The 22,420-nt window shown below is 39.1% G+C and overlaps 1 protein-coding gene across 1 annotated transcript; it reads right to left on the bottom strand.

The window, feature by feature from the left end:
* Positions 1-7,180: 7,180 nt before the first annotated feature.
* MTPAP (mitochondrial poly(A) polymerase) lies at positions 7,181-20,038 on the bottom strand. The gene is made up of 8 exons (XM_026842076.1): positions 19,869-20,038; positions 19,077-19,310; positions 18,536-18,760; positions 13,124-13,335; positions 10,989-11,215; positions 9,716-9,808; positions 9,527-9,600; positions 7,181-7,781 (listed from the first exon to the last, which is right to left on the bottom strand). The coding sequence occupies exons 2-8, from the start codon at positions 19,185-19,187 to the stop codon at positions 7,443-7,445; spliced, it is 1,281 nt and encodes a 426-aa protein (XP_026697877.1). The 5' UTR covers positions 19,188-19,310; positions 19,869-20,038; the 3' UTR covers positions 7,181-7,442.
* Positions 20,039-22,420: the final 2,382 nt, after the last annotated feature.

The raw sequence follows: 22,420 nt of genomic DNA, 5'->3' as shown, positions 1-22,420 counted from the left end.
TGCTGCAACGGTGGGTGGGGTCTAAAAAAGTGTAGGAGATTTGGACTAGGTGTCTTTGAATCAAGTCTACATTAACCTATGTGATCTGAAGCTTCTCTCTTACGAACATTTGGAGCGTAAAATCCTATCACTTATGCCTAACTGCCACATACTTGTAACCCTATACATGTGGGATAAAATTAAATCAAGACAAACTGAGACGCCCATATTACCCCTTTATAATTTGTAAGGATGCAAGGCAAGCTTTTTTACCAGGGCAGGGTTCAGGAACTTTAGATATTCTGCTAGAAAATAATTTTTCTCTCCCCTATTAGAGATATCTTCCAGACTTTGTCAGACATCCAAAATAAGATTTCTGCTCTCTTCATTAGCAACCATGATTTGTAAGTGACAGAGATGTACTCCTCACAGACCACCATCTACTTAAATTATTAATCATAAAGTGATGCTGGAATGCAAGAAATGCTACATCTCCAACCATGACTCAACAGCAGTTGGTCTGACCTTTGTTTTGCATGGAAATCCCCAAAGTTTAAAACCTGTTGGGTGGAAGCTGGCTGACAACCTAGTTGGTTTTCTCATGGTTTTGTTTTCTTGCTTTTTTGGTGAGCTCTTTAGACTTAGTTCCCTGGACACTGAGATCAACAGTTCAAAACCATTGCTCTACAAAATGCATCCTTGTTTCAGTATACAACAAACCTCTGCCCACATCTGAGGAAGGAAAGGGTCAGATATTTTATTCTTTATCTCACCAAAGACTTCAACAGCACAGTGGAACTGCAATGTACTGAACAAATACAGAAGAGATTTTTTTACTTTATCTTCTAGAAGAAATATAAAATTAATTGCTGCAAAACATTTCAAAGATTGAAAATATTGTCTACACTAAAAGGGGGAACTAAAAGCGTACAGCCTAAGTGGGAGAAGCGTGAAAGTCTGTTGCTATCTGTAAGCATTTGCATTTTTGGGATAACTGAAAGTGATAATATTCCACATTCCTTAGCCAACTGCAATGCAAACTCTCTTAAACATGGATTTTAGTGCAGAACTGTAACAGCCAAGGTCTTTAGTGTCTCAACAAAACAGATCATAGTCATTTCAAATGAGACCTTACTTTGCAAGTTCAGGTGTCAAGCAATTGTGGCAAACCCTCTTTTGGTACGTGACCAAAGACAATTTTCAAAAGGAAGAAGTATGAATCACTTTAAGATCCACAGAGCAATTCTCTAGATTGTATTTTTGGAGTCACAAAATCTCTGAATGGAGTCAGTAATGCTCCTTTTTTATTTACTGCAGTGGCTAAATACTTACCCTCCCATGTATTGGATACTGTAATTTCCATTCAGTATGCTCTCCCAAATCCCATCCTTTTATAAAAAAGTAGTGTGCCACTGGGAGCACTACAGAAAATTAAGAGAGGAAAATTTGTTCAAAGAGACAAGGCAGTGCTCCTTGTTACTGCTGGATTGTTACACGTATTGCTTTCCACTGTACAATTATTTTTGATAATTAATGTAATAGTAATTATTATTTATATAATTACTTGAAATGCGAAGCCTTTATGTATTCTCCCAGTTCTTTCTCTCATTCTGAAAATCTTTGGCAGTAGCTCTTAGAGAAGGACTTTAGAAAACCAAACTTAAGATGTAAATATTCAGAGAGAATTTATATAATAATGCTTTTCAACCTAACAATCCAGCTTCTAACATATGTACCTTTTCTCTTCAGGAAAGCAGAATCTTGCCTGTCAAACATGAGAAAAAACAATACAGAATTACGGGAATTGTTCCATCCTGTGGAGTCAGCAACACAAATGGGAGGCTATGCCTTAGTAATTTGTGGGGCTTTTACCTCCCCCGTCGGGCTGCAAGGATAATACCTAGAAGACACATTCTGGGAGTTGTTCCATGCAAGATTCTTGTACAGGGCTGCACTGTTTACATTGACTATAAATGTGTATGCACAAAAGACCTCAGCATGGGAACAAAACCCTATCTCTGAAGTCTTTCTGTGAAATGAACATAGTTTTCCCCATAACAACAGGGAAAACCAGAAATAATTTTGAAAGGTAAAGAATCTCTAAAAAAATTTGCAGGGAACTTCTACTTTCTAATACTATAGACTGTATTAAACAAGTCTCTTAAATGAACAGACTTCCTAAAAATACATGCTCAGTATAGGTGAGGCCCATGAAGTCCAGCTAACTGATCCTCTACGGGCCCTGGAAAAGGCAGGATGGAGACTCAATCTACACAAGAAATCAAGAAGTTGAAAAAACTTACATTGGGATGCAAGAGCCACATGTTAAAAACTACCCATTTCTTGAATGCAGCTGTATTCACTATTTCTCCACAAAATACTATGGGTCAAATGAAATATTATTTTTTACAGATCAGATGGGGAGGAGGAAAAGAAGAAGGAAGGTACTGCAAAAGAAAGAAAAACAACCCTCTACTTAAAGAAAGTATGAGAAACGGGTCTGCAGAAGCAGTGGATCAAGATTTTCAACGAAGAGGATTTATGGAGGCAGAGGTTTTATCTCCAGGCACAGGTTAGCCTTGTATAAACCCTAACCCTTGTTTTAAACAAACTGACCCCAAATTACCCATGACATTTAGACTAGAAGAGAACCTTGGTGGTAATTTTGTGATAAGCAAGACAAAGCATTTGGAAGGGAGAACTTTCCAGTGAACAAGATGATTTGAGTTTGAAAAACTTCCTAATTTTGATTTATCAGATCCCCAAAGCACCCCAGGTTGGAAATCATAAACTTGCTTCAGTTGAACTTGGCATAGACCTTTAACTAGTTTGTTGGCAAAATTATTTAAATAAAGGTTGTCTATCTTTCCTTTTTCCAAAGGTACAAAATTGTGTCAAGTAAAAAGAAAGCCTGTACCACCCTGAGAGTATAAAGTGAACCGAGAAATAAATTTACAAGAACAAAGACATACTGTTGTAAGAACACATTTCTTCAACGACCACAGACCCAGCATGAGCACGGAGTACAGCTACGCTGCACCTGAGAGCCCAGCTGGTCTGGACCCAGAAGTAACAGAGCACCAGCAATGTGCCAAATCTAAGCTGACAAGCTCTGCTGGGCAACAGAGTCCAAGGACACAGTGCTGCATCTCCAGGACATTTTGCTTCCACACCTGCACGAGTGTCTCTCTGTGGTGTTACGTGCTCCTCTGTGGATGCACCAGTACAGCTGAGGCTAGCTCATGTATTTTCTGCTGCTTTTCTGCGATGCCAATCTGGTACTCACAAGCTCTTATTTTCCTGCAGATCCTTTTATAAATTGATTTTCAGGCAGGATTTGAATGTCATGGGGCCTCTGTAAGCTGGATAAGAGCAGTGACCATATCAAGGCTTTCAGTTAGGAACAATATAAGGGAGGACAATTATAACCCACAGTTAAGCAAGGCAGCGGTGAACACGGATTGAGAGGAAAGGATACAGGGGGATTGGAACAAGAGGGACCTCAAGAACAATAAAATAGGATGAACATGCACCCACCTCAAATGTATAGATGCAAATGTACGGCAGCCTGGGGAACAAGCAGGAGGAACTAGAGCTCCTCACACTGTTCCTACAGCACTGTTGGAATAACAGGTATGGTGGGAGAGCTTGTATGTGGTGGGAACACCATGATGGATGGATACAAGTTCCTCAGGAGAGACTGCAGAGGAAGAAGGAAAGACTGAGGAGGCTCTTTATATGAAGGAGCAGCTTTGTGATGGATGGCAGTCTGATTGAGAGCGTGGGTCAGGATCAGAAGACAGTAAAAGTGACAAGGACGTGACAGTGTACTACAGACCAGCCCATCAGGGTGATGAGGACAGTCGAGCACCGGAACAGGTTGTCAGGAGGGACTGTGCAATCACCATCCTTGGAGATTTTCAATGACTGACTAGATGGAGCCCTGAGGAACCTGGCCTGATCTCACAGCTGACCTCACTTGAAGAGGCTGGACCAGAGATCTCTTCTCTGAATTATACTGTGATTCAAAGTCTAAAGGACAGAATCCCAGACAAGAACTGTAGTTTTGAAATTGATGCAGAGGAATAGAGCATCTGCTACCAGCCAAGCAGTCTGTTTTGTGACTGTGTCTCAGCCACAAGCATCACACACAGATGCTCATCCAGCAGCCCACTGTAGACCAAGGCTGCAGATTCCCAGGAAGCTCCAGAGGAATGATGGAGCAGTGGCAGTTGCATCAGAACCCATTCCTGCAACTCTTGCGAGCATCAAACATCCAGAAAAAAAATATTTCTGGCAACAAATGTTAACTCAATGTTAACGTCCCAAAAAACATTTTCTCAGGCCAAGGAACTTTTAAACATTTTCAGTTTCCCTGACCATTTAAGAGACAGGGAATTTGAGACTGCACTAAGAAATATTCCCAGTGAGGGGAAGGGGTGGGGGGGGCAAAAATGTATTTAATCCAGTGATGTTCTTTACATGTGTCCTTCCCAACAATCCTACCCTACAATATAACATATCAGTGCCGAGTTTGAGAAGTAACTAAAACTTACTGCTTCAGCCTTGCCAAGACATTGTTTACATGGTTTTGGATGATATGAATAAACTCTCAAGTCCAGACTGTCACCATAGTCCTTTCTTGACAAATATCCAACAGTTGTTTTTACTGGCAAAATCATATTGATTATTTCCAACCATCTTCAACATGATAAGGCTGCTGCCTTCACGAAATTATAATCACACCATTTCTCTTGATTTGCTATATACACGCCCTTTAAGTCTTGGTCCTCCTCTTCTGTCTGGTTCTTCCACAGCTGGCCTCAGTTCCACCAGCATCACACAGCTCTTCTCCCAGACACAGTTCACACTCTAGGGAAGCTTACGGTCAGATCTCCAGCCCCAGCGAGCAGACTCCTCTAAGAAAGCTGGCAGTCAGGCTTATTTGTATCATCAATGATAGCTGCTCCTCGAAGTCTCCAGGGCTTCACTCAGAAGCTGGCCTCCAGTGCCCTGGACTTGCAGACATCTGAAACAATCACCTGTGCACCTCCATTGCTACAGCACTCCTTGAGGCTTCTTTCTTTACTTTTTTCAGAAATTGGCCTGCAGCCATGACAAGGGCTCAAACTATTCCCAAAAGGGACAGGCAGTCTAAACAGAAAAGCGATGCTGAAAGGTGCAGCATGTACAGTAACCATGTTCTGCCCTGCCTTTTAAGGAATACTAAGCAGCTTGAACACCAATACACATTTACAAATAAAGCACATGCTTCAGTGTGGCTTAACTATACAGCCAAATTACAAAGTTTATTGGTATTTGTCTACAAGTGTCCTGTGTCTAGGTGTCAAAATTCTTGCAAACTCTTTCCTATCTATGTCAGATTGAACCCCTGTGAATATAATGCAATTAGGTATACACTGCCACAGTTCTGCTGCATGCTTCTGTCCCTGATAAGCCATTTTCTTTTACTGCACTACAGTATTACCCACTTTGTTTAGCTGGGGAAAAAAAAAAAGTCACAAGTGATTGAGTACTGACCTAATCTTCAAAAAGCTTCAAAGTTTCATTACTGGGGAAACAGCAGAAAATATATCTCCAGGTTCTGTTAAGATTAAGGTAGCAACAGACTCCTTACAGCATCAGTGCAAAGCCTGCTGTCAAAGGCTTTGTGTTAGCACCAATAACAAGTCAGAATAAACTTCATACCAGCCTCCAAAAAGAAGTTCACACACTAGCACCACGATTTAGGCATAAAACTAAGCTTGAAATTCAAGGCTCAATATCGAAGAAGTTAATACAGTAACTTCCTGTGACCACGATAATGACTATGCGAGTTATTATTTGAGAACAAATTTATGAATCAGAAATGGACACATTAATTTCCAAATAAAAATATGGAATTGATCTGTAACAGGGTCTTCTCATCACTCAAGGTCTAACCCTTTAGTCTGCCAACTGCTGGAAAGTACTTTTCCTTGCCCCATTTTTACAAGTACTTTGGAAGTGTGCATTACTGCCCACAGTATTTCCAACAAACACCTCAGGGAAAAGAGAAAACACACTTTTTAACTGTTTAGGCTACACCATTATAAAGAGAGTCTACACATGTACCACTGCAACATTAAAGAATCTAAAAATACTAAAATAAAACAGTAGTTGTCAACATCTATATTACATCTGTATGATAATCTTCAAGTTACAGTACTTTCTTGTATGGCATTTCTGTTAAGAATAAAGACAAGTCTGTAAGCTCGTTATCACTGTTTAGTTTGAATGCAGAAGTGGCTCTCAAACTTATATAGGTGTAATAGTCACAAATGTACCTGGAAAACCTATCTAACATTTGCCTGTGCTCCATTTCCCTTTCTGACTGATTTCCTTCCTTTCCTCCCCTCTCCCCACTTCTCTCTTTTGTGGCAGATGGACAGAAAACCCAATGCTTTAAGTCCATGAGAAGCACTGACTCTCGCTGGCCCAACTGATCTGGGAGGGGGACAGTCACCATTCTGCTGAATATCTGAAAAACGAGGCAAGATGGAACAGGCCAGCATGATAGACAATTCCCTATGGATCTCTGGAAGGGACAGATCCCTCTGCAAGGGATAGTGAGAAGGCGGCTTTGGTGTTGCCTAGTAGGCAGCAGCTTTGAGGAGAGCGATGAGGCAAGAAGGGCATGCAAAAGCCCCACCTAAACCTGAAATACAGGTTTAAAGTGAAGGTAAAGGCAAAATAAGAAACATGAGTGTATATACAAGTGTGGGTGGGAACCAGTTCCATGGGTATGGAAAACAAAAGAGATGACTGAAAAAATTTGAGACCAGGTGGTAAACATGAGAGCAAAACCACTTTTCCGACATAAAACAGTTGCACTACCCTTAGAGAGCAATGCTTTATGAAACTGCAAACCTTACTATCTTATTCCATTCTCTTTATTTTGTCTTGGCACTATCTACATGAATGGAAAACAACTGCAAAAATAGATACATGCACTTTGGTTTTAGTAGCTTCCAGAACATGACTGGAATGGAAGCAATGGTTCTGACATTCATCTTCTTTTAAACAGTGGTTTCAATGAAAGGAGATTGTTTCTTGAGCTTTTATTTAGCATATCATTTGTATATTAGCCAACAGAATTCCCAAAGGCTTTTTTTTTTTTTTTTTTTTTTTTTTAGAGTGCTCAACTGAAGGCTACTTCCAAAACGTATCTGTAAAATTGCATTTCAATGCTCTTCATTCATAAAACAGATGGAAAAGTGAAGAGTAAGGAGGAGAAAAATGTACAGAAAGAAAGCAGACCTGTACAAAAAGTATCACAATGGAAAACAGAGGTCATTTGACTCTCCACTTCACCATTAATAGAAATAATAAAAGTAATGTTATTAAAAGTAATGTTCTTCAGACAGTGTGTCACATTCAATTCCTAAAACAGAATATCAGCTACCGTGTTTCTGTGCTGAAAGTCACTTTTCCACTGCTTTCTGTAGACTGTTTGTACTATTTAACTTTAAAGAGTCCAAAAGGTTTCTGATTGTTTCACTTCCTATTCTTTTCACCCTGTTCTTCATCTTGCTGGGATTACTTTTTCCAAATGGTATCAGTAGGGCTGCCAGTCCCCAAGGTTCTTTATTGATCATTTGCTGAGTTTTATCTTCTTTCTGTAAAATCCAGGCAGTTTCCCTGGCCATAGCTACAAATTTCTCCAGCTGTGGCTGATTAACATTCTTGCTGATATTAAGGTCTTGTTCAAAGGGATTCCAGATATAAAGAGGAGACGACTCAGGTTTATTTACTTCCTTTCCCTGCAGACAGTGGAAAGAAAAAGCCAAAGTTGCATATGTGCATTATAGGGTGAGCAAATAACAAAACACTTGAGTTATTACATTAGCATTAGAAGTATTTTGACCTAGTACAGAACTTTTTGAAAAAAATAGTCATTATTAATCAAGTTAATTTTCCAGTCAACTTGACTGTATGACCCCTGTTCTCTGAATTCTTAGTGGTGTTTTTTCTTGCTACGTTCAGCTTAGATTTCCTTCAAGGCAAAGAACACACAACTACAGCTTAGCCTGTCTTTTTGGCCATTCTCCCATTTGCTTTTCCACAAACCTCAGACCCCCCTCACTGTAACCTCCTACTCCTACCTCCATTTGTGTATGGGCAGCACGAGTGTGTCATATTAACCTGCAGAGCCCAGCTTGATAAACTACTACAAGCACTTAAACTGCTCAAACCATTCGTCTCACAGTGCTCATTAAAAGCTAGTATAACAAAACAAGATTACTGTCTTGGCTTAAATTCCTCCCAATTCAAGTCTGTCTTTTTTAACTACAGAGCTATTCAGGTCACGGTCCACTATTGGACACTTGGTATAGTACAGTGCAAGTTGTTGACAACTATGTAATTTGCTATTTAAATGCACTTCCATCTCAATGCTTATCAGTGCTACTTAGCTGACCTGCTCTGTATTGCAGAACCTCTGCAAGCCTTCTACTGCAAGCTCTAGCAGGCACCTATCAGCTACTGCTAGTCCAGGATGTGTCCACATACATGCTACCTACTTTTGCTCCAGGGCCAAGAGGACTGACTAGTTAAACAGAAAAAAAAAAAAATCAGCAGCACAGGCATTGCCCCTGACTAGCTCAGGCTCCAACACGTATATATTTTTGCTTGCCTTTTTCAAGGCTTAATGGCAAACAGAAGTTCTCCTGCTTAATGAATCAGTTTTTAGGATCAACCTGCAGTGACAAAAAGAGCTCTTATGCCAATAACCCACAGTGCCCAAGTAGGAAACAAAACGCAAACACAAGTGTCCACACAGTGACATGGCACTGAAACCACCCCATCTGGTAAGCAGCCCAGCAGGAACAGGTGCAAGTTAAGGCAGTTACATTTATATATATTTCTATTACACTTGCATGCACACACATCAATAAATAGCATGACTTAAAACATATAAAGTGTGATAGTACAGATCTCTTGGCAAGCATAGGTATCATGTTATCCGCCATGCTTACCGAGTTGTAAGTACACTTACCGTAGGCCAATGTAAACTACAGTAGGAAACTCAAATGCCAAAAGCAAATTTCAGAACTCAGTTATAAGTTTTAATGCAGACATTGTTTGGTTCTGGACTCACAACTTTAAATGAAAAGGCTCTTGGCATAGAGAGCTTGTCATAGACTTTTTCTATGACATACATGGTGACATTTTAAAAAAGTTTTCCTCTCACAGAAGCAAAGCATCTTCTACTTTTTAAAACCACCACTTTTATCACAGGGTTGTCAGAAAAAAATCAGAGTCTGTGCTTTCCAACACCTCCAAGTAATGACACTGTAATGTTCTTAATGGTGCTGTAAGTGATTAGGCTCCAAGAGAAAAACTCTCTTCCTTCACAGGAATGACTCAGTTTCTGGATACAACCAATTCAAATATACTTTGTATGTACAATTAAAAATGACAGAAATTGTTGCTTAGCATATGTAGTTTCTCAAACGTCAGACAGAGAAATTCAATTGATAATGATGAGAGATTAAAATTAATTTACCTTTCGAAGATTTATGGAATTCTTTCTGAAATCAAAGTTTCCAAAATATTCAAAAAACTCACCCAACAATACATCTAAGGGGAAAAAAAAAACAAACCAAACACAATAGCCATCAGTAAAATTAACGGAAAGTTTATTATCAACATGCTCATAAAAATTAAAAACCAAAGTTGATGAAAATTTACCTACCAAGTGTTTCTGTATTTTCTGTAGGTTTAATCCTGCTTAAATCACTAACAAATGAGCAATCATATCCTCCAATTACATGCATGTCTTTGTCATCTGAAATAAAAATTCAAAGGCATATTTTGAAGTGATAAACAATAAAATGCCATTGTATTTAATAAAATTCAGGTAACAGACATTACTGAATTCAGTGAATTCTATCATATTAAGTAAATCAAATTAGGAGTTCACAAAGTGAAATTTCAAGTTAAGATTCAACTTAAGTGGTTAAAGGTTTAAAAGAAAAAAGTCTATATACAAGCAAAGGAAAAGAAACATGAATAAATGGCATATTTTCAAAAGCCTACAGGAATAAGGTATATGATATCTTTGTATCTGTGAACTTACTTCTTTTAAGTAACAAATCTGTTATTTCTGCATACAGAGCTTTATTATATACTGAACAGCACTAATCTCTGAGGTTAATACCTATAAGATGGTTTCAAAAAAGTTAGACCCAAAGTGTCCACCATATTTTTTTTTTAATTAAGAGAATAAGGAATATTCCTGTAAAATTTCAGGACCAGTGTTTTGGTTTATGTTTAAAAATTCTATAGAATTCTGACGGAAATGCTTGAACTGATTTTAAAGCAACTGAACACAGATCTTTTTCTCCACTCAAAGATTCCAAGGAAGCATATCAATAAGCAGAAGGCATGAGTGAGGAATTGAGAACTTAAGGTGTCATACTCTATGCTTTCATTAGATTTACTGAAGATAACACACCCTAAAAGGTATGCATGAAACAGCCAGAACAGCTTGTTTGCAGAGATTTAAGAATTGTTTGCAGATGGCCTGAACAGTCTCAAGGATATTACAAATTTTGAGGGGAAAAAAAATAGCCTCTTTTAAACATTTGGTTTCTATAAAACAATACACATCGTATCAATCCGCACAAAAACCTTAACAACTGCAGAGACATTTGAGACCTTACAAGTCTTCTAAAAACCAAAATACAAAATAAAGAAAAAACAGTGAGCATGGGAGCACTGAGCAAGTGAATGACTTTTAATTATCTTTAAGTAGAATTTAGTATTATACTGAAAAATGATTTGCCTTTAAAAATGCATTATTTTCACCCAAAAATATCCTGAAGTAAAACTTGAATATTCCCTCAAACTGCCCTCATACAATATGCATTAGTATTTGAGAGCATAAAGAAATTTTGTTTATTCATCACTTTAGAGAAGACAAATGGGAAAGTCACTTCAATGAACACATGAACAGCTATCCTTACCTGCCAGTACTTTAAGTTGGTCTAGAGTTGGAATGATAGGTGGTGATCTCCTTTGCAGAAAAAACATGACCATCATGGTCAGAGAGAAGTTTGTAATCCAGGTACCAGGAGCACTATTTGTAAGTCCATGAACACGGGCCCAACACCGTACACTGAACACTAGCGCTCTTACACGGGAATCCAGACAGCCATAGATATACAGGAGTTCTGAACTTTTTATAGCAATGCTTAAGAAGAAATTAAAAGTAAAATACAAGTAAATAATGAGAAAATAGTCGAGTAACAGATGCAGTGTTCATTGCTCAGCCCTAGAGCATCAGTTATAAGGGAAGAGGGTATCCATAAAAAGAAACATTTAACTTCATTTTAAAAGAAATAGAATGCCTGAAATTGTCCAGGATTAAATATCTGGTAGTTTTCCATAACAAGGATACAGTGATGGGTAAATAATAAACAAAATAAAAAAAACACCATCAAGTACCCACAAGTGAAACTATGCAGAATCAAGGTGAAAAAACACCTTAGCTACAATTGCCTTTGAGATACATTAGACAATATCTCTATCCTAATATATAATAAAAACCAACTAGAAATTCTTTTACAACTTTAATCTAAAAAGTAATAAAATAATGCACTGAAAAATACATAAAGTGCAGAGACACAATAAAATCTTCAAAACAAGTCAGATAGGTAATTTTCAAATTCCTGATGTTTGGTCCTGCTGAAAAACAACTACTCCAAAAGGATAAAGGTTTTTAGATGGATCAGTTTTATAGGCTTCATCCTATGGTCGTACAAACATTCATGTAGTGTACAAACGGGAGGACAAAAAGCAGGGGGAAAAAAAAAAATGGAAGCACAGTTTGAGAGCAAAACTTACTTTGGGGTCAGTTTTACTCTAAAGTGCTTGTTGAACCACAGAGACAAGGGTTTTTACTCCTAATCTTGCACTGAATTCTTCTAAAAATCCACCACGGGATTTTTGGGGAAGTTTACCATGTCAAAGTTTTGTTAACACCTGGACTTCTAAAGTTTCCACTGTGAAGTGCTTCCTTGTGTCCACAGAGGTTGTTATTACTCCAGATGATAACAAGACAACACACACAGCCCCAACCAGGCAAACTGTCAGCAGAGAATTACAAGGAAGTTTGCACAGAACTACATGCTGACTTTCGCTGTAGCCACATGTACAAAAGTAGTTTTATTGTAAGACATTTGCTCAGTACTGCCTTAACAACTCCAGCATATTCTGAAACAGAACTTTGGGTAATTCAGAAAATTCAGTATAGGTTCTGATGGTATCTAATATAGACAAATCACGAAATCTGCACTCAAAGTTTTATCAAAAGTATTCTGGAAGATAATCACTCATGTTTTACTATTCCCTAACAACAACGAAAACCTAATTTTTTATTATGTACCCCTATGCCAGGCCTATGGATGTATACTGCATTAAGATGGGTATTTCTTAATAAAATAAGTGACAGCAAAATAAATTATATGCTTTACTATAATCCAAATGAGAGCAAGCTGGAAGAGGAGAAAGATGCCAAGAGAGCTATTTTTAAGAAGCCTGCTCCCTCTATTGGGCACTGTTGTGAAAGGTCCTAAACGACAGTAACACTTTAGACTCCATTTTCTGATGCAGAAAGTTAGTTTAGCATTCAGGATACCTTGTTAGCAAACAGGTGGGTGCAGACCCTCATGAATTAAAAAAGACACCAAAATAACTACAAGGCAAATCACTGAATATTAACACAATGGAGATGCTTAATCTGAAAAGCAATCAAAAGAAAGATGTGCATGTACCCATACCCATGAAGGGAAGTAATGACTAACGAACACTGCCTTCTTCTTTCTTCCTTATAAGCTACTATACTATAGTATATACTACTGTATAGAGTGGTTTTCAAGTCTTCAGTTTCAGCTAGCAAGCATTTCCTATGCTGGAGAAAGATATCTTAAGCACATTAAAACCTAAGCTCTAGAAGTCAAAAATACCCTTTTTACTTTCAGAGCCAATATTCACATTTGTTAAGAACACAGACAGGAGTAGACTAAACAGTTTTCATTACAGGTTTTCAGAACATAAGTACATCAGTATTCTTCATAAACTTTTTAAAACCAGGTCTCACCTGTTGCTCACTGACAGATCACACTGGAATCCTGTTGGTTGATGGGAAAATTTCACCAGAGGGCAGCGAGCATTGAGTATCTTCTGCACGCTCACACATCCAGGGCCAAAATTATCGAGGCAATCACCAATCACAGAAAGAATTTTCTGATTTGCTAATCTTTCAGATGGTAATCTTTTCATCTGATACTCCATTTCGAAGGGACCTTTTTTCTAAAACAAAATTTTAAAAGTAAACTGTTAGCTCTAGAACGAAAGAGACATTTAAGAATACTTTTGAAAGACTACACCAGTTTGCAAAGAAGTCTGTACAGTGAAAGACTGAAAGACGAGAATTATTCAAAGCAGCCCACAGAACTTTAAAAATGTGAAAACATACTGCTTTTTCTTCTACATTCTTTTCCACTGATTCAATTTTTCCAGGTTAATGGTGATCAACTTACTGTAAAGTTACTTGTTCAGATGAGGGTATAATACTACTACATCCCACTATTGCCTAAAACAAGTAATTCTGGAATTCCCAAGAGAGCGTATATCCCTCTGACTAAAAAATACAATTAAATTTAAAAGTAAGAGGGGCAAAACACAACCAAACTACCATTAATTTCAAACCACCGGTAATTTCATTTCAATTCCTCAAAGAACAATGTGTTATTAGACATAGCAGTCTTTTTCATTTAAAAAAAAAAAAAATCAAAATTTTAGCATGCAAATTGCTTAATCCATCAAAATAAAGGTAAATTTCTGTCAGACTTAAAATAATCACATCACAGTTTTTCCGACAAATAAAAAAACCCATGGAGATGTATTTTGACATCAGACATAAATTTTCCTGCAGGTCTCTGAACTGTCATCTCTGTAGTTTTGTGTTGGTTTAGGCCCTGCTGGGACCAGAGACCACGTTGCCGTTGTCCCTCTCCCACCCTTAGACACAAGTAGGGCACAAACCCCAGGTTAAAGTAAGAAGAAATTTAATACAACAGTGTAATAAGCAATCTGAACAACAATAGTAGCAATGATAACAGTAAACAGTAATAACAGTAAACAAGATAAAAGATATACAGAGAGATACCGCAATGGATACAGACAGCCCTGTGCTTCCCGCGACCAAAGCCACAAAGGAAGAAAATTCCCACGTTCCCACACCTGGACCTGACCTCAGCATGGTATGAATAACCCGGCTGGAGATCTCTTCCCCCTTCTCTGCTGGGGAAACTTAACCCTATCCTAGCTGAACCAGGACAAGTTTATACCTCAATAAAATAGCTGCATACCTATGAAATCTTTGTTCTCTTTATAGTCTCTCTACATTTTTAAGCCTCAACTAATTTTACTTGTTAATCCAGTACCCGACACTGACTTACCCTCCCCCTTGGAACATGTCATGGGGGAATGCATACTATACAAACAGCACCATGCAGTGACCTGACTAGTCCTCTGAGACTCAGAGGAGGTCACTTTTGTTGTCATCAAGTTAGCTAGTACAAAGAAAACTCAGAGACATGAGAAACAATTCAGAAGTTATGGACCTTGCAGCCTTTCCCATGGCTGAATTTCTGAGATGCTCTAGCAATCACTGAGGCTCTCCTCTTGCCAACAGCTCTCCAGGCAGCACAGGTGTTGGAACATACTAGAAGAGAGGTCCCCAATCCTATCTGGCCATGTAGCCGCATGCTACAGCAGGGCTGGCTCACAGTGAAAGGAGCCTGTAACTATCAACACCGAGGTAGGTAACAGGAAAGAAAAAGATGGGGACTCAGCTGACATGTAGGTGTGGTGGTGTTCAGACCTTTATGTTTGTGACAAAAACCACAACATGCTTTCCCAGACAGCAGTTCAATCTCTCTCAAAAGCTGAATGAAGACTTTTTTTGTAATGATATAACAGACACTCTTAATTGATAGGACCTCCATAAGTAGCTTTGGTTCCACCTTTTGAGGGATGAAGTACTGATACACTTGCCCCAACCCAGTAGTTCTCCCCCTGTTCTTGCCATGTTGCCCAGAACAGCAAATGTAGGTACTGCTTTGGGGTAAATTGATATAGTACCCTCAGCAAGAAGCATAACTGTTTTAATACAAAAACGGTAACTCTAAAAAATATCACAGAACTCTGTTTTAAGTCATTCGCTAATCTCTCAAACTCTTCACGTGCTAAAACGCCCTATCTGTGGTCAAACACCGTACTGATAATCCACTCTGTAAAGAATACTCCCGCTTTTGCTGCTTTTTTATTTCACAGCTAGTAATCCGTTTACCATAAGACTCAAAAAATGTTACTTAATGTAAATAGGTCTGAAATGCTTGGTCCGCCTTCACTGCTGGTACCTCCTGAAAAACTGCAGTAGTAAAGAAATCAGAAGATACCCTTTCCACTGCAGCTGCATCATCTTATAACCAAAGCTACCTCCCCCTGTCTTCACTTGTTCTAAAACAGTCAATTTATGTATACTAGCAACACAGTTTGCCAGGGAGGATATCATTATCCCTATAAATCACACTGCCAACTACATGAGACCTGCTTTCCTCTGAAGTATTGTCTATTGCCTATCATAGAGGAGATGCACTCAACATCTTGTTTCCCTACTGTATTGGGTTTACATGGCAAGGTTTTGGTAGTGAGGAGCTGCAGGCCATGGAGAGGAGCAGGTTTTCTGGCAGGACCTGTAACCCTGTGGGGAACCCACACTGGAGCAGTCTGTTCCTGAAGGACTGTACCCTATAGGAAGGACCCACGCTAGAGCAGTTCTTTGAAGAGCTGGGGCCTGCAAGAGAGAACCCATGCTGGAGCAGGGGAGCAGTATGAGGAGGAAAGATCGGCAGAGACAAAGCTTTATGAACTGACTGCAACCCCCATTCCCCTGGGCCGCCCGAAGGGAGGACATAAAAGTGCTGGGTGTGAAGTTGAGCCCAGGAAAAAGAGGGTGGTGCTGAGGTCATTTTGGGTTTTTAATTTCTCACTATCCTACTCTGTTATTAACTGGCAATTAAATTGATCTTCCCCAAGTTGAGTCTGTTTCGCTTATGACGGTAATTGGCAAGTCACCTCCCTGTCCTTACCTCGACCCACAATCTTTTTCACCTTATTTTCTCTGCTCATCCTGCTGAGGAGGGGGGAGCGAGAGAGCAACTGGGTGGGCAGCTGGAGGCCAGCCAAGGTTAACCCACCACACCTACAAAGCACAAAGCTCTCTAGGTGCTAGCATCTTAGTCTCCCATTTTGACTATGTGTGATTTGAGACACAAGAGTTGCACTAAAGGTTTCTACACTTCTTCACAGGACAATGCTTTAATGTATTGATGCAGCAGACATGCCCATGTTTTAATGCTTCAATATTTCAACAAAACCAAGAAGATCATCAACTTTTAGTGTGTAAAGACATGTAAGGCAAGAGCCTCACTGAACCACACAGAGGACAAGTATGGCACAGAGCCTATTAACCTATCATGTAAACAGAAAATTATGCTCAGATAGTAGCCCCACTGGCTTTTGCTGCAGCAACCCCATAGTAATGTCTGTCAACCATCCACAAATAATCACAACTGCTAGTAACCCCGCCCATCATCGAGTAACTCTAAGTTCATAACAGAACTTTTATTTCTACAGAGGATGAATACTAAAGAAAACAGCTAGTTACAAAACATAGTTTGAAAACAAATGTTTTATACTTGAAAGCTTTTTCCTTCAAAATTTAAGCGGTAACTACTGTTTAAATGTGAAGGGTTCCCAGATTTTAACACTTCCCACACATGCATGATGCTCCCGCTCTTCAGCCAACATACTTGCTTTCATTGTGTTTGATCACTGCAATACTACTAAAAAGTATATAAATTTGAAGGAGTATTTCTTTAAAAGTGACTTACATGGAAATATACAAATTGTACAGAAAAGCTAAGGGAATTTTCAGTCTTCAAAAGCTGAAGCCCATTGCCTTTATTTTTTGCTTTTAAGGAAAACAAAGCTAGTTTTTCCCAAACTGTCACCATACAAATAAAAAAAAGAAGTTTTCAGAATGCCACAATCACATACTTAATTACCCATTCAGAATCCATGAAGAATCCCAACTTCTCCACAGGGCATTTCTGATCCAACTCTCCTTTCTTCCTATCTTGATTCTCATCTCTCTCTTTCATATTTCGTTCTCCGATCCGAAAGGATATTTACACTGTTCACAGTCAAGAAACAGCAACAAGGGATAAGACCCTTCCAAAAACGCCTTGTCTGATCCCTTCCCATTCTTCATGTCAACACGCACATGGACTGAGACACAACCTACTCTAACTAACAGTTATGATTTGAAGTTGCTCAGATACCAACACTAAACACATGAACTTGGTTACATAGTGCAGATTTCCAAATCATCGCATGGGTAAAGCCATATTAAGATGAAATTTAATATGTGCATTGAAAAAGGCAATATTGTTGACTGAATATTGCTTACTGGCAGTCTTGTAACCCTCTGGCTTCTCAAGATAGTGATGCAAATTCTGTACTTCCGTCAGCAAAGCAAGTGAGTGTATTTCAGTTTCAAGCCTCTTACACTTGCTTAGTAATCACCACTTGTCTTGGTGCTTACTGTTGTATTATTAGTGAGACATTTGAATAATTATGAAGTATCTTATGAAAACTCTGACAACTGAAAGTATCTGCATTGATCTGGCTCAGTTCCTGGTTTGCTCCTGGATGCCAGTCCCCAAAACACCTACAGTCCACATACACCAGCTTATCCTCAGGTTCCTTTCAGAAGTAAGCTAACTAATTCCCTTCACAATGAAAGTGAGGTGCTGTTAACATGGTAATTTCCTCTGGACAGACAACACAAATATGAACATGTCTGCCATGTGTAACTATGCACCAATACTATCCCACGCTTTAAACTTTCACACCTCCACACACTCTTATATGTGTATATACACATATAAATATGCATACCTGTATGTAATTCAGTAACTTTTCTGTAGAATGGAGTCAATTCTTTAAACTAAGGAAAAGAACCTGACAATCCCCCCAAAATGCATATGCACACAGGCATAAAATGATGAAAATGAAAGCCAAGCTTTAAAACAGCATGGATGAAGCCCAGCAGCTCCAGAGAAGACAACACAACAGTAGGATGGAAGGTCTGACATTGCTGAATCACTTTTGGAGGATGAGGGTTTCTTTCACGGTGAAATTCGCCCTAACAGTACAAAGTCCAAGTAAATGCCAAGTAATTTTCTTCCTACTGTAAGGAAGATCTCTTTCATGACACATCCATCTTTTGAAAGTCTTCAAATGCAGACATTCAAATAAACTTATTCAGAGTTTATAGTACAAACTCATATAAAACCTAAATATAAATAAACTGATTCCAGCAAACGAGCTGCGCTGTTGAAGAAATCCAACAAACTGAAGATACACAGAATAATCTTACCATTTTTGTAACATGCTTTTGTGTGTCATGGAAGTCCAGAAACATGTCCACATCACATCCCAATTTGCCAAAGGTGTTGACTGAAGAGCCAAATGGCCTTACCACGCTGTCTGGAAAATACGCACGTGCGAAATCCCGAACCAGAGAACAGGCCAGAAATCGGAGCCTGATATTTTCCTCTGTAAGCTGATACTCATTCAGTAGAATGTACATCTGACTGCTTATCTAGTTAAGAAAATAAACACTGTAAAAATACAACCCATCTTCTATCTATTAATGTATATTTTCACCTACTTAATATCACTGCAATTAGATCTTTTTTGATCTCAAACAGGTTTATTTCATGCAGAAAAAATATTTTGACAATTAAAATTACGATTTCATCTATTTGTTTCAATGTAGGAGAACCATTCATACAAAATTCTAACAGGGGTTAATTTTTTTTTAATAAATTGCTTTAAAAGTTGCATATGACCACTTGCAAATCTGAAATGGACATGGTTCATTTTTAATTGAGAGAGATGCAGAAACCTCTACTTACACTGTCTGCGTGACAAAGCTTTTGAATAAGGTCTTTCACTGGAATGTGAGACTGAGGAGAGAGGTGAACTGGTGTCTCTTCAGCAGCTTGACCCACTGGGTTTTTCAGCATAAAAGTAAAAATTCTAGATTTAAATGGGACAACATGACGCTCTACAGCACTTGGGATTCCAATAGCATCCTGCAATGAGGCTATACTCTTCTTTTCCGAAAATTCTATTAAAGCATGGATACCCTAAAACATAAAGAATGGAAATAGACAGGGTTAGATAAATGCATACAAGCCTTGAACTGATTGTACTGATATTATTCAGATCTTCCTGGGAGCATTAAGACAGTTTAATATAACAGTCCTGAAGATGAATGCTAGGTTCTGTACCTCAAGACTTTTTAGACAGCTTTTCACAAGAAATCAAAAATATTTAAGACATGCTATTCTTGGCAGTAAGCACCAAACATAGAAGTTGTAAAATGTATTTATCTTCACAACTGTAATGCTCAAGAAACACATAAAAAAGAGTTAGCTCTATTGTTAGAACAGTGAACAGTGCTATGTAAAAGTTTAGAAGGTTTAGTGCAAAACAGGTTGCTAGCTAGCCCTCTGAGGTATGCTTAGCTGAGAGATGAATAAAAATCTGTTGCTCTGCAACTTCCAAACATTAGCAAAGATATAAACCAATTTAATATACTAATTATTTATATTTGCTTAACTTTCATGTATGAGGCCTTGACCAAATGCTAGCATTTCTTTTTGTTTAAGTCTAGATTTTAGTTTATATTGTTAAACACTTACACGATTTTCAAACAAGAAATGACTCTTAATGTTTCCATGACTGGATAAATACCGCAATAATTTCTTTTCGTTAAGTTTTGGTGGACACTTAATTAAAACGGTCCGTTCTGCTTGCTCCAATCGTTCTGTTTGGACCTCAGTGAATGTCTTCTTTCTGATACTGACTTCAGCATCTGTGAGAAGAAATAAGCATCAAGGCTTTTCTACATAAACAGATTTTAAAATTATTTTTGTATACTAAAATCTCTTCCTCTGGATTGAACAACTGAACAAAGGTTTGTCCTCGTTCTCTAAGAGGGTTACGTCATAAGCAAACACAATCAAGAATGAATGAAAGACAAAAACATGTCTCTCACAAACACATACATTTGTAAGAACAAGGAATACGAAATGGATGAAGAAATACTGACTTTTCTGGATGCCACAGGAAACTTGATGATACAAGGAACCTTTGCTCTTCTTTGATTTGCTGTTCACCATCAAAAAACTCAGCACACACACAGTCCGACTCTGCATACAAGTCTGAAAACAGCAGCTAGGATATGAGGCGGAGCTAGACCTTTGGCAAGCTGCACTGAAAAGATAGTTTCTCTCAGCTACCACAAAACCAGCACTTTCACCTTTGGAACAATTCAACACTTGCTTATTTTCACAACTCACCACCTTCTTTTACAGTAAACTCCTACTCAAATTTTTTGTTTAATACTATACTTTCATCTACTCTACTACAATAAACCCACATATCAGTCATATCTTACCACACTACTGGCAATCTATATTGTTGCTGACAGACTACAGACTTAACATGGAAATGAGACATGCTGGAACATCCAGAAACACACAAACTTTCTTCTTGATTGCATACAGAAAAAGGGGCCATGTCCCAAATTTGAAATCATAATCACTTCCCTGCATAACTCTCAAACTAATCCATTGACCACATCACATTAGCAGAGCCTGTGAAGCTGTTACCTGTTAATACTGCCATTTATAATTCAGACTGAGAAGCTGGAGAACATGCAGTTCTCTGCAGCTACTACCTGCTAACAGAGATTCAACTGAGAGCTCTTCATTCTATATTTTTGATTTTGAGGAACCTGTGGGATATTGTGGCCTCAAGAAAAATCTTCTAATGACATTTGCTAGCATTATCTTCTTAAAAACACTTTTATTTTACAAGTTTATGGAGCTCTCACACAGGCTTGTAAGTAATAACCTAAGTACTTGTTTGAACAGCTTGGTTTTATATATTTTTTTTAGACCAAAGTGCTTTATGAAGATGATAAATATCCTGTTTTCCGAAGGGGCAAAGAAGTGTGAAGTCACTGAGATGCAGAAAGAACAAGTCCCGTGGATGAGTGCCACAGTCAGGAGATGAACCCCCATCTTCTCACTCCCACAGTTCTCTGCATTAGGCCTGAGCAGCTATGTGATTCTTGCCTAACTTACTACCTGTACATGCTTAGTTACTCTAGTGGAAGACATGCCCTGACATCTCTTCCAAGCTCTGATGCCATTTGCACAGTCCAAGCGTAGCACAGATGTAGATGATCATATCCAAATGGTGGCTGTGAACATTTTAGATGCGTGAGAGGCAGTCCACTTTGCTTTCTTCCCCTGTTCCATACAACGTTTCCAGTTAGTGCCAGAGGTTCACAATTAGTTGATAGAGGTATACACCAGCACCGCTGCTGAAAGAAACAGCCCCATCCTCCACATGGTGCCATCTGTACACAGATGCTAATGCAAGCATTCGCATAGCCACGTAGGAAACCAGGTGAAACTAATGATCAAATGTATACATCAAAACAAGAATGATTAACTGAAATCTGGAACTGTTCTTTAATCCAGTCTGTTGCACATTTGTCAGTACAAGGATATGAACAGCAAAAGACTGCTGGTTTTGTGAAACTGTGATAATACAGCCTAATCTTCTCCTCCCTTTATAAAGAGGTTACTACCTAAAGTTTTTCAAGCTCTGAAAAATGACCATAAGTAGAAGCACAGGCCTCAGGCTCACAAATGCATGAACTGTGAGTTACATAGTACACCCAAGCTACAACACATCAACAACATGCTCAGTATTTCTTGGCTTGTCCTACAAACACGGCAACAAGCAAACGTCACCTATGTCTTTTTACGGGGGTCTCTCGGGAATAGCCACCGTCACTTACCTTACCTCTAACTGGTACCTACGTTTAATAAACCAAGCCCTAGACAAAGACAGCAGATTCTGGCCCCCTAGACTGCAGACGGGAAGGCACGGGCAGATCTCGCTGTCATTGGGATGCCCCCGGCAGGGGCTCCCCGAGCCCTGAAGGGCAGCAGAACATCACGCCCGGGACGCCGGTAATGCCCAGGTGCCTCTCCCGGAGCCGAATCGCCCGCCGCAAACATAACAAGCGGCCACCCCGCCCTCGCCTGACCTCATCCACACACCCCGAGAGAAACAACCGTGCCGCTCCAGCCCCACACAGCAGCCTGGCCCTGAAGGAAACATGGCGCGGCGACCCCTACCTTCACCCGCCTCCTCGGCGCCGGCTGCCTGCGGC

This window comes from Athene cunicularia, assembly GCF_003259725.1.
Source record: "Athene cunicularia isolate RWA chromosome 2 unlocalized genomic scaffold, athCun1 chr2_part1, whole genome shotgun sequence".
Taxonomy (NCBI): domain Eukaryota; kingdom Metazoa; phylum Chordata; class Aves; order Strigiformes; family Strigidae; genus Athene; species Athene cunicularia.
This window is presented reverse-complemented; position numbering and strand designations above follow the sequence as displayed.

Coding starts and splice junctions, on each gene's coding strand:
- MTPAP (XM_026842076.1), bottom strand. CDS start 19,187: ATGCTGAAAAACCCAGTGGGTCAAGCTGCTGAAGAGACACCAGTTCAC. Junction 11,216..13,123: donor GATCTGTCAGTGAGCAACAG/GTGAGACCTGGT, acceptor TTTCTTCTTAAG/CATTGCTATAAAAAGTTCAG. Junction 9,809..10,988: donor CCAACTTAAAGTACTGGCAG/GTAAGGATAGCT, acceptor TTTTTATTTCAG/ATGACAAAGACATGCATGTA.